An 11997-nucleotide genomic window follows, 5' to 3' on the forward strand; every position below is an offset into this window, starting at 1 on the left:
TTAGACATAAACTATTTTATTCCACTGAAATATTTGGCTGAACTCATAAGAACAATGATAAGATCATTCTTGGACACCTGCACTGAAATGAACCACGAGAAGAATATTTAGGGAAAATGAAGAGCATATTTGGCATACTGAAAGAGCTTCTTCAGGCCCAGGGAGCGGGATGAAATTGGCATGATCATTTTGGAGAATATGAGTCAAACAGAGAACTGGAATGAGGTTTTCAAGGAGGATATATTAGGGGAGTAAAAGGCCAATAAACAGCCCTTGTGTTTGTAGAAAAATATGGAGAGTAAATCAAGGAATTCAAAAGTGAAGAGAAAATTCAAATAAGGGAGGAAAAACCCTGTAATCCTCACTGGTCTTCATAAATACAAAGAAAACAAGTGAAAATGAGATATCAGAAGTCAGCAAGATTTTATGGGAGTATAAAGTTAATCTTAAGCAAAGCCCATTTCATTGCTGTAGGAAACTCCCAGCTGAGTGCTGACTAACTATGGACAGCTGATCTCCTCAAAGCCAAGTTTGGGTGATTCTTGCTCTTGGCTCGTACCCTTGCACTTCTGGGTCCTGTGCGAACCAACACTGTCCCAGAGTTCCAGAGGGTGGGCCGAGGCTAGATATTGGAGTTGGCCCTTTACTTTATTGTGCTGATTCTTCTTAGGGAAGAATTAAAATTAAGAATAAAGGGACACGTGTTAGAATTTTAGCTGTCAGAGATGAATACAAAATATCAAATTGACTCCAACAACTTGAGTCACCTCGAAAACTCCCAGTCTCTTAGGATAAAAAATATATAATCCTATTTAGAAATTCCTGGTGTGATCATAATGCAGGATTGGTTCTTTTCACGAAGCCTATTAATTAAAAATTACATAATCCAAAGTCAATTAAGTAGTAAGATATTATAACAAATTCTTATTTCATTAACTTCCCAAAGTATGAACAATGACTTCAAGACAAGAAATTCACATTTTCCACTGGCTACTGAAAAACAATAGAAATAATTCCAGTCGTGGTAGCAGCTCGCTGTGGGCTGACCTACCCCTGAAATAATTTATTGTTTCCAGGTGACTTTTACATTGTGGGGTGATTCATTAAGTTAGGCTTGATGTGAAACAGACACCAACAGAATTGAGGATTCAGAAATATATTGCATATTTCTTCTCGCAATCAGAGATAAATTCACCATTGCTTTTCTTTTATAGGCTCATGCCAAAATCTGGCATCTCTACAATACTTCTTTCCGTCCAACTCAGGGAGGCCAGGTCTCCATCGCCCTAAGCTCCCACTGGATCAATCCTCGAAGAATGACCGACCACAGCATCAAAGAATGTCAAAAGTCTCTTGACTTTGTACTAGGCTGGTTTGCCAAACCCATATTTATTGATGGTGACTATCCTGAGAGCATGAAGAATAATCTTTCACGTCTTCTGCCTGATTTTACTGAAGCTGAGAAAAAGTTCATTAAGGGAACAGCTGACTTTTTTGCTCTTTCTTTTGGACCAACCTTAAGTTTTCAACTATTGGACCCCCACATGAAGTTCCGCCAGTTAGAATCTCCCAGCCTGAGGCAACTCCTTTCTTGGATTGACCTTGAATATAACCACCCTCAAATATTTATTGTGGAAAATGGCTGGTTTGTCTCAGGGACCACCAAGAGAGACGACGCCAAATATATGTATTACCTCAAAAAATTCGTAATGGAAACCTTAAAAGGTAGGATTGGGGATAAAATTCTAATTTCTTGCTGAAAGCAACAGGAAAATCTTTCAGATGATCTGTAATAAACTATGTGAATTTATAGATTTTAATTGTAATGAAGAAATTCATTTTGGCAATAGTAGAAATGCACTTATGTAACACCTTTCTCATTTGGGGACTTGAGGAACTTAAATTCATTTTTAAACTCATTTTGAAAATGAGAAACTGGGTTATAATGTGTGAAAACACTTGACTTTCAGAGTTAGTACTCTAGAATTTTAGATTATATTAAGGATTAAGTGAATCCCAGGACATCTAGATCTCTGTACATGTTTTTGGGTTCTTATTCTTTGCACTGAATAAAACAATTTTTAAAGAAAAAAGAGTATCAACCCTTTCTGAAGAAAATATTAAATAGTTTATTCTTTTAAAGATTGTGTTCACTTATTGTGGCAAGCACAATGCTAGGATAGAAAATGGAGCAAGACCATCATCTCAGGCCCAAAGAACACCTACTGGAAATAAAAATATTCCAAGTAAAAACATACTGGAGATAAGCATGTTGGTGAAGACATTTGTTTGTGGAATTACCCAAGTGTGACAGCCTTTTATTAGTAAGAAAGGTCATTGGTTTACCAAACAGTGACCATTATACACAACTTATTTCCGTAAGTAGTAAACCCCTCAAATGCTCTTGACACATGAGGCCAGTGCCTGGCTAGGGGTCACATTGTTCTTGTCCTCTCTTCTCTTTGCAGCCATTAGGCTGGATGGGGTGGACGTCATTGGGTACACGGCCTGGTCCCTTATGGATGGCTTCGAATGGCACAGAGGTTACAGCATCAGGCGTGGACTCTTCTATGTTGACTTTCTAAGCCAGGATAAGAAACTGTTGCCGAAATCTTCAGCCTTGTTCTACCAAAAGCTGATAGAGAAAAATGGCTTCCCTCCTTTACCTGAAAATCAACCTCTAGAAGGGACATTTCCCTGTGACTTTGCTTGGGGAATTGTTGACAACTACATTCAAGTAAGTCAGCTGACAAAACCAATCAGCAGTCTCACCAAGCCCTATCGCTAGTAAGTAGTGCTTCCTTATTAGGTTGTCATGACACATTGTCCATTCTTTGGGCCAGACGTGATTCCTTAATGAGAACATTAAGGGCACAATTTGAAACATTGCACCCTTCTCTCCACAAATCTTCCTAGCTTCATCTTGCACTTTAAATCAGTCCCAAAGGAGGAACAGATTTAAAATATATGAATATTTAATATCTGAAAAGATAGTAAAAAGATAAAAATACTCCCTTTTAATACAGTGGTTTTGGATGCCTTTTAAAGCAGTTGAGTTCTTCCATAAACAAGATAGGACAAACAACTTCAAATTTTCTGAGATCTCAGTGGAGCTGCTGAGTCTGAGGCAGGAACATTAGGCAGAGCCCTGCCGGGGCTTAGCTGCACCCTGTTGCAGAAGCATCTCAAGCGGTGAAAACTCTTGCTCCAATGGTTCACTGCTTGAAGTTTCATTTCTAGAACTAGCTATCAAAAGGGTAAGGAAGTTCTTCAAAATGGTCAACCAATATTTATTGAGCACTTACTACTTAGTTAATCCTCAGTATATTTTTAACTTCCCAATTTTTAAGGAATTTGTTTTCTGGAGCTTGATGGACTATTTTAGGAGGCACTTATTGGATGCTTAGCATGCACAAAGCCCTGTGTTCATTGCCGGGGATGCTCCGTTGAGGGGAGTGCACACTGACATGGGTAAGATTGACCCCTGATTTCAAAGAGGTCTACTGCTGGGCGCCTGGGTGGCTCAGTTGGTTAAGCATCTGACTTTGCTTCAGGTCATGATCTCACAGCTAGTGATTTAGAGTCCCACATAGGGTAAGCTTGAGCCCCGCTTCAGGTGAACACAAACCCTGCTTCGGGTGAGCCCCTCTCCTCTCTCTCTCTCTCTCTCTGCACCTCATGGGATTCTCTCTCTCTCCCTCTCTCTCTGCCCTCGCTTATTTGCACCCTGTCTCAAAACCAAAAAAAAAAAAAACAAAAACAAAACAAAACAAACAAACAAACAAAAAACCTCATAGAGGTCTACTGAGGGAAAATGATGTACAAATAATATAATAGAGTGCATGGAGCATGGTGTTAAGTGAGCAGGTGCTGGTGGGGTGTTGTTGAAAAGTCTGAGTGTGAAAATAGAAATCAAGACAGAGACATGGGCACCTGGGCCGCTCAGCTGGTTAAGCATCCGAATCTTGATTTTGGTTCAGGTCGTGATCACTCAGGTCATGACCTCACAGTTCGTGAGTTCAAGCCTGTGTTGGGCTCCATGCTGACAGCACGAGCCTGCTTGGAACTCTCTCTCTCTCTCTCTCTGCCCTTCCACCACTTGCATACACACACACACTCCCTCTCTCTCAAAATAAATAAATATTAAAATAAGAGACAAAGTGTGGTATCCATAGACAAGCAAAGGCATTTGGCACTTAGCATGCCGTCGGATGCTTCTAGCCAACTCACTGGTGCAGTAGGAGAGGAAAATCACTTTCCCTCGACCCTTCTGAGTTCTTTAATTATAGGGAAAATTAAAAACAGACTAAAAAGAGAAACACAAGCAGGAGTATATTAACATGTGTACCTGATATATACATGAGAGATACTCAGACAAAAATGAGTTAAGTCCTTGAGGTGACTTAGAATTCAGGCTTAAATACCAGCTTAATAGAAAAAGCTGGAAGCAGAGGTGGGATATATGTCTCTTAGGGAAGAATAAGCAATTTTTAGGAAAGATGGATGGGCCCTTAGAAGGATAGATGGGAGCCACAAGAGTTTCTGACAAAGTCTGTCTGGGTCTTGTGGTGGCCTCTGGTCTCCTGTGACGTGTCTCGATCTTCCCTGGGTGATGAAACTCCTGGGAGGGATTGATGAGAACAGAGTTCTTTCTGGAGCATCTGTCTTTAGGCAGGTAAGGGGAGTTCAGAGAAAGCCTTTCCCTGCATGTTATTATTCGAGTGCCTACAGCTCAAAATAGTATACCAGAGGGGCATATTTTGGGGTGGCAGGCCCTGAACTACGGTCACATTTTGGGGTGGCATATTCTGTTACCCTTCAGCTCAAAACAAGTATTTGGAAGAATGGTTGGATCTGAGGGAGGGTCTTTTAGTTGAGCTGGGTTGCTGTTTTCTTGTAAACATCAAATGGCAGTCCTTTATAAGGAAATAAATAACACATTCCTTCATACATTTTTCGCTGGGTTGTATTATTCTTAGGTCTTTTGAAGACCTCAGTTTAAAAGACTTAGTTTTAAGGCACCTGGGTGGCTCAGTCAGTTAAGTTTCCAACTTCGGCTCAGGTCATGATCTCACGGGTTCGAGCCCCGTGTCAGTCTCTGTGCTGACAGCTCAGAGTCTGGAACCTGCTTCGGTTTCTGTGTCTCCCTCTCTCTCTCTGCCCCTCCCCTGATGGTGCATGCCCCCTCCCCCCAAAATAAACAAACATTTAAGAAAAAACTTAGCTTTAAGTCTCAGTCTTAAATCCCTTCTTACATTTAAAAGGCGACTGAGGGACATGTATTAGCCAGGATGTCTGAGCGTAGCTCTGCCCTGTTGGGTTTGGGGTTTTCCGCCCTCCTTCTCTCTCCTCCCTCAGCCTCTGCTCCTACCTCCTTTTCCTAATTTCTCTCCTGCAAGTGGGAACGACAGTGGGCTTCAAATAGGGTCTGGAGGTGCAGAAGTGGCTGGTGAGATGGGCTCCCCATCCTTCCTCCCTCCCCTGTATTTGTGCTCTGGACGGGTTAGTCCCTGGTCTTTGTTCTCTCTCATGACCTTGTGCCAGGCCCCGCTCCCTGCCAGGCTCTGTGTCCTTGGTCACTGAGGGCTCATGCTCTGCCCTGATGTCTAATAGCAGGGCAGGTAGTTCCCACTTCAGTTTTCCGCCAGCATCTCTGTGCAGGCAGTGTGAACTTGGGAGGGACTGCACATTGGAGGGAACTCCTTCCCTCCTGCTCTGCTCCCCACCCCAGGGAGGGTTTGCCTTGGGAACCGGTAAGTAGTGAGAAGGTTTTAAGAGGACCACCTATTTCCTCAAGAGAGCAGAGAAACTCTAAGCAGATGCAACAAGTATGGCAGTGAGGAGGAAGGCAGATGGGGAGAGAATTGCTTTTTCTACCCCTCGGGGGCAGTTGTTTTAAAATTTGATCTGATGCCAACGAGACGTTAGCCCTGGACCCTTCCCCTGAGGCTGCATTGCCATTTTACCTCATCACTTCCGGGGTCGTGGTGGTGGTGGTGGTGGTTGGGGGGGGGGGGGGGTCTCTGTTCCTCCACCCACTGGAGCTCCCCAGTCTCTCCCACACCGAACCAGCCAAACACAAAACAACTCACTCTCAGACCCTCGGTGGTGGGTGAACTTCTCCAGAAGCTCTCTAGTGGGAAAAGGTTGCCACTGCTGTTTTGTTCTTCCTGCTTTTCACCTTGAGCTTGGCATTATGTTGGCAGGGCCCCTTCCTGAGGGAACTTCCTAACCGACAAAGTGAAATTAGGGCAGTTCTGAGGAGTGTGTGCCTATGTTTTCATTTACAAGCTGTTCTCTATACTTTTCATACATTGAATTAAAGTCCTGAGAAGTAATTTTTAAACCATTGAAAGTTATCTTTTCCCTCCTGGCTGCTATTTCAGTGACTCCCAGGGTCACTGTCCCTGGACAACCACTAATGCTCATAGTAAATATAGGTACAGAACCTGCCACATGCTGGGGACATAAAGCCTGTTTAACATTGGCCACTAATAGGAGAAGGCTTCTTCCACGATAAACTAAATATATACTGTATATCCATTTCTGAAAGGCTGCCCTTAATTTTTTCATTTTTTTATTAAGAAAAGTTGACAAATAGAGGTTAGATAGAATTGTGCCTAAGTACTTATTTCTTTTTTTTTTTTTTTTTTTTAATTTTTTTCAACGTTTATTTATTTTTGGGACAGAGAGAGACAGAGCATGAACGGGGTAAGGGCAGAGAGAGAGGGAGACACAGAATCGGAAACAGGCTCCAGGCTCCGAGCCATCAGCCCAGAGCCGGACGCGGGGCTCGAACTCCCGGACCGCGAGATCGTGACCTGGCTGAAGTCGGACGCTTAACCGACTGCGCCACCCAGGCGCCCCATAAGTACTTATTTCTAAGTGTCCTGTAGTTTCAAGAAACAGATCCCCGCCTCCCCCCTCCCCCCAGAAATTGTACCTTAGTCTCTCATATTTATTTGCAGATGGACTGAATAAAACCTGCTGTTTTGGAAAAATTGTGGTAGAAAATGTATAAATTTAGTCAACTCAGAGCTCTATAAAAATAAGCCAAAGAATTCCTTCAAGCTATGAACACTTTCACTTCAAAAGAGCATGCAAATATTTTCTCTTGCAAAGCTGAGGAAACCAGATTTGTGGGTGCATCACAGTGGAAAAATACTTCTCACAGCATTCCCACCGTACTAGGGGACACACATGCGTGGGTGATCTACAAGAGACGGTTCTCCAGAGAAAGCAATTTCCCTCTGACACGCTGGGTTTTTATTACTTTTCCTTTATAAACACAGCACTGACCCCTCCAGAGGAACAGCAACTCAGGCCCGCAAAATGCAACAAAACTTCTGCTAGAGGTCCCTAGACCCCAGCTTGCATACAGAGGGTCAAACCAAGGGGCCTGTTTGAACAGGATTGTTTCTGAGGAGAAAACTGGTTCCATCAAGTGGTTCCTTGGGATGAACTTTCAGTTTGCATTTTCCTCCATGGTTTACACGTGGAGGGAGGATTTTATGATTTCAGTTTTACAACGCGTCTGCTCTTCCTAAATTCTTATTTCCATTTTGGAGGCTTATGGATCAGATGATTGACAACCATTATTGTCATGATCATCACAGAAAAATAATGTAGAAAAACCTAAAAACTATGTTACAATAGCCCAATATGTGGAAATGACAACATCGTTCCTCATTACCACATTCTCTATCACTTTTACCATCAGATTGAATTGGTTAAATCCGGTCTTTGACACTAAAGGCAATAAAAAGCAACAGTCACTGGTTTTCAGCATGGTCTCTACCTACAGCAAACTTCAGTTTGGAACACGATTTTAAGAAGTACAATTTAGTTTAATTTTTTAAATTTTTAAAAATATACTTTTTAAAGTTTATTTGGGGGGGGGGGAGGGCAGAGAGAGGAAGAGACAGGGGATCCTAAGCAGGCTCTGTGCTGTCAGCGCAGAGCCTCTCACGGGGCTCGAACTCAGGAAACGTGAGATCATGACCTGACCGAAACCAGGAGTCCCACGCTTAACCGACTGAGCCACCCAGGTGCCCCCATGATTTAATATTTTACATACCATTCTGCATTTTCTGATTCTAACTCAGGTTTTAGGCTTTACCTCTTCATCCATTTTTTTTTTTTTAATTTGGGAGTCTCATAATATTAGTAGTTTTTTTTATATTAAAATGCAATCGTTCAAACATGCTTGCTTAACACAGACCAGAAGTGTGTGAGAAACATCGTCATCTGAAATGATCAAGAGTTAGAGCTAGGGGTAAAACAAATAGGCATCAAAGAGTGGAATGTGGTTTGTTTTTGTTTTTGTTTTTGTTTTTTTTCCAGGAACTTAACGACTTGGGAGGAATGGTTGAAATGGGTAGGGAGGCTCTATTTTTGCCCCTCTTGCTTGTTAGTTTCGCGGAAGGGATTGCGTGGGATTTCGTGAAGCTAACGCTTACTCCTCTGCTGGCAGGTGGACACCACTCTGTCTCAGTTTACCGACCCGAACGTTTACCTGTGGGACGTCCACCACAGTAAGAGGCTAATTAAGGTGGACGGGGTTGTGACCAAGAAGCGGAAGTCCTACTGCGTGGACTTCGCTGCCATCCGGCCCCAGATAGCCTTACTCCAGGAGATGCACGTTTCCCATTTCCACTTCTCCCTGGACTGGGCCCTGATCCTGCCGCTGGGCAACCAGTCCCAGGTGAACCACACGGTCCTCGACTACTACCGCTGCGTGGTCAGCGAGCTCGTGCGCGCCAACATCACCCCGGTGGTGGCGCTCTGGCGACCCGCGGCCCCGCACCAAGGGCTGCCGCGGCCCCTGGCCAAGCACGGAGCCTGGGAGAACCCCCACACCGCCTCGGCTTTTGCAGAGTACGCCCGGCTGTGCTTCAAGGATCTCGGCCACCACGTCAAGTTCTGGATCACGATGGGCGAGCCGTACACACGGAACATGACCTACAGCGCGGGGCACAATCTTCTGAAGGCTCACGCGTTGGCCTGGCGCGTGTACGATGAAAACTTTCGGGGCTCTCAGAAGGGGAAAATATCCATAGCCCTGCAGGCCGACTGGATAGAGCCGGCCTGCCCTTTCTCCCAAAAGGACAAAGAAGTGGCAGAGAGAGTTTTGGAATTTGACATTGGCTGGCTGGCCGAGCCCATTTTCGGCTCTGGGGACTATCCGCGTGTGATGAGGGACTGGCTCACGCAGAGAAACAATTTCCTTCTACCTTATTTCACTGAAGATGAAAAAAAGCTAATCCGGGGTTCCTTCGACTTTCTGGCCGTAAGCCATTACACCACCATCCTCGTCGACTGGGAAAAAGAAGATCCAATGAAATACAACGATTACCTGGAGGTGCAGGAAATGACCGACATCACGTGGCTCAACTCCCCCAGTCAGGTGGCAGTAGTGCCCTGGGGCTTACGCAAAATTCTCAACTGGCTGAAGTTGAAGTACGGAGACCTCCCCATGTATATAATATCCAACGGCATAGACGATGATCCGCAGGCAGCGCAAGACAAGCTGAGGGTGTATTACATGCAAAATTATGTAAATGAAGCTCTGAAAGGTAAGGAGCCCCGGAGGGCTGAGGCGGGGGGGGGGGGGGGGGGGGGGGGGGCGGGAATGCCTAGCACCTGCTGGGGCCTATAAAAGCATGGACTTTCTTATCCCCCATTTCAGACAGCTTCACAGCAGTCTTACCTCCTTCATTGTGCATGAAGATTTAACCCAAGTACATCAGAGTAGGTTTAATTATGTAAAACCTTCTACGTTAACTGTAGCTCAATGTTTGTCCTCGCATGAAGGAAGCCTGTTGTGATCAAACCTAATTTAGTTTTATTAAATAGTATTGAAATTTTCTCTGATGCACCAAGGCTGTGTAAAAGTGAAGTGCTGCGTGCAAAAAAATTTTAGTAACTATTCTGTCCTTTTGTTTTTCTAGCCTACATATTGGATGGTGTCAATCTTTGTGGATACTTTGCTTATTCATTCAATGATCGCACAGCTCCAAAGTTTGGCTTCTATCATTATGCTGCAAATCAGTTTGAGCCCAAACCGTCCATGAAACATTATCGGAAAATGATTGACAGCAATGGCTTCTCGGGTCCTGAAACTTTGGGGAGATTTTGTCCAGAAGAATTCACCCTGTGCACCGGATGCGGCTTTTTTCATACCCGCAAATCTTTACTGGCTTTCATAGCTTTCCTACTTTTTGCTTTTATTATTTCTCTTTCTCTGATTTTTTACTACTCTAAGAAAGGCAAAAGAAGTTACAAGTAGTCCTGACCTTTTTCCTATTCATTTACTTTGAAATGATTATGCACACACATCAGCTGTTCACCATTTGCACTTCTCAATGTCGTAAGACTGGATTTCACTTATCTGACTTCTAGAAAAAAAATGTGTGGCGTATGACAGAGGTATGGAAGTGAGCATAGGTGATTGTAAAATACTGAATAATGTGAATAGTGCCTGGATTTGTTCTTTCTTGGAGGATGATCAAAGACAGTTAGGGGCCATCATCTCTGCAACACATTCTGTAACAAATGTATGGGAAGTGGGACCCATTCTGGAACATTTTTATAGAAATTGAATAGCAAGATCAGTGCCCGTTCCTAAATTATCTTGAAGTAAAACAAATGTGGAAATAAAAAGTTAAGTCCCAAATAACCATCTCTAAACTTCCATGATATGCCTAATGGTCTTTCTCTGTTGGACCCAGTTTCCCTTGAAAAAGAAATGGTAGAATATTAGAGACATGACAGAGGGCCCTACGCTAGAACGTTCCTTTTAAAAGCAGTGTTTCTATCAAATGCTGCTAATATTAATTTACATATCTGGTTAATGATGTACTTAGCAGAGCAAATTGTAGAATTTTATTTTATGTGACTTTCAAGGCGCTTTTCAGGCCCTGGGGTCCTTGAGGGCTTTGTGTCACTGGGGCCTTGTCAAGGGTCTGTACATAGAGGGCTTTAAATGTTTGCAGAAAAATAAATATGAATCATGAGATGTTGGACTCTTCAGGAAGCATAAACCGATCGTGCAATGCATTATACTGCGTGGCGAGGAGGAAAGGAGGAAAAAGTGCATATTATGAGCAACAGTATGATTAATTTGATTAGAAACCCTTTGATTTTAGAGCACTCCTTTCAATGAATGATGTGACCTTTCCTGAGTGAATAAGAACGAAATAATCACTCATCCTATGAAGAGTGACTTCACTTGCTGTTCTTTAGAAAGTGCCCTGATTTCTTTGAATCGAGTTTTTAAAAATTCTTACTAGGTTCGCATTTGGTCTGATAACACTGGAAGATTTATTTCTGTGATCGCTGAGGTTTATTTTCTATTTTTGCTGCACCTTCTGTGGAACTAGCTTTGAAGTAGTTTTGCTTTGAACTTTCACACTGAAACATGCTACTGATTTCTAGAAAGGGCTAATGGGGTCTTATCTTTTAATGCCCCTTAAACAAGTTTTGCTGATTTTCAGACAGGGGTCTTTCTATGACACTGGAGTTGTGGACGATCATAATGTTTGTTTTATAGATAAGCCAGTATCGTATCAGGCAAGGTAAACCACTATCGTATCAGGCATAACTAATCTTGCCGACACAGGGTTATAGTGTATAATAAAATGTTGTACTGTATTATGTATCATCTTTAAAGGTGGTGTGATTTTTTTCCATGAAAGATAAGCTTTTGTTGGTATTCTTTTAAAAATTGGACTTATTATTAAAATTAGAAACTAGAGAACAATAGTTTCTCTTATGTATATATATTTTTCTGATTATAAGAGTAATATATATTCATTGTAAAAAAATTTTAAAAACACAGAAACTATACGTAAAGAGAAAAAATTACCTGTCATCACACCCAGGTAGTCACTATTACCGTAGCCTGTGTATTTTATTTTACATAATTAGAGTCAGATCATATTGTAAATAGTTGTGTATCTTTATTAATTTTTATTGTGTGTTAACTTTGTCATTAGT

General features: G+C 42.6%; 1 protein-coding gene across 1 annotated transcript in view; it reads left to right on the top strand.

Moving 5' to 3' along the window:
- Nucleotides 1–11754, top strand: part of KL (klotho) — a 47432-nt gene extending 35678 nt beyond the window's left edge. Inside the window, exons 2-5 of the mRNA XM_047873754.1 lie at nucleotides 1215–1725; nucleotides 2469–2737; nucleotides 8474–9575; nucleotides 9951–11754. Of these exons, the coding sequence (XP_047729710.1) occupies nucleotides 1215–1725; nucleotides 2469–2737; nucleotides 8474–9575; nucleotides 9951–10288 (2220 nt within the window). The 3' untranslated portion in view covers nucleotides 10289–11754. The remainder of the gene's footprint in view (nucleotides 1–1214; nucleotides 1726–2468; nucleotides 2738–8473; nucleotides 9576–9950) is intronic.
- The last annotated feature ends 243 nt before the right edge of the window (nucleotides 11755–11997 follow it).

The sequence above is a fragment of the Prionailurus viverrinus genome, chromosome A1 (genome assembly GCF_022837055.1).
Source record: "Prionailurus viverrinus isolate Anna chromosome A1, UM_Priviv_1.0, whole genome shotgun sequence".
NCBI classification, from domain to species: domain Eukaryota; kingdom Metazoa; phylum Chordata; class Mammalia; order Carnivora; family Felidae; genus Prionailurus; species Prionailurus viverrinus.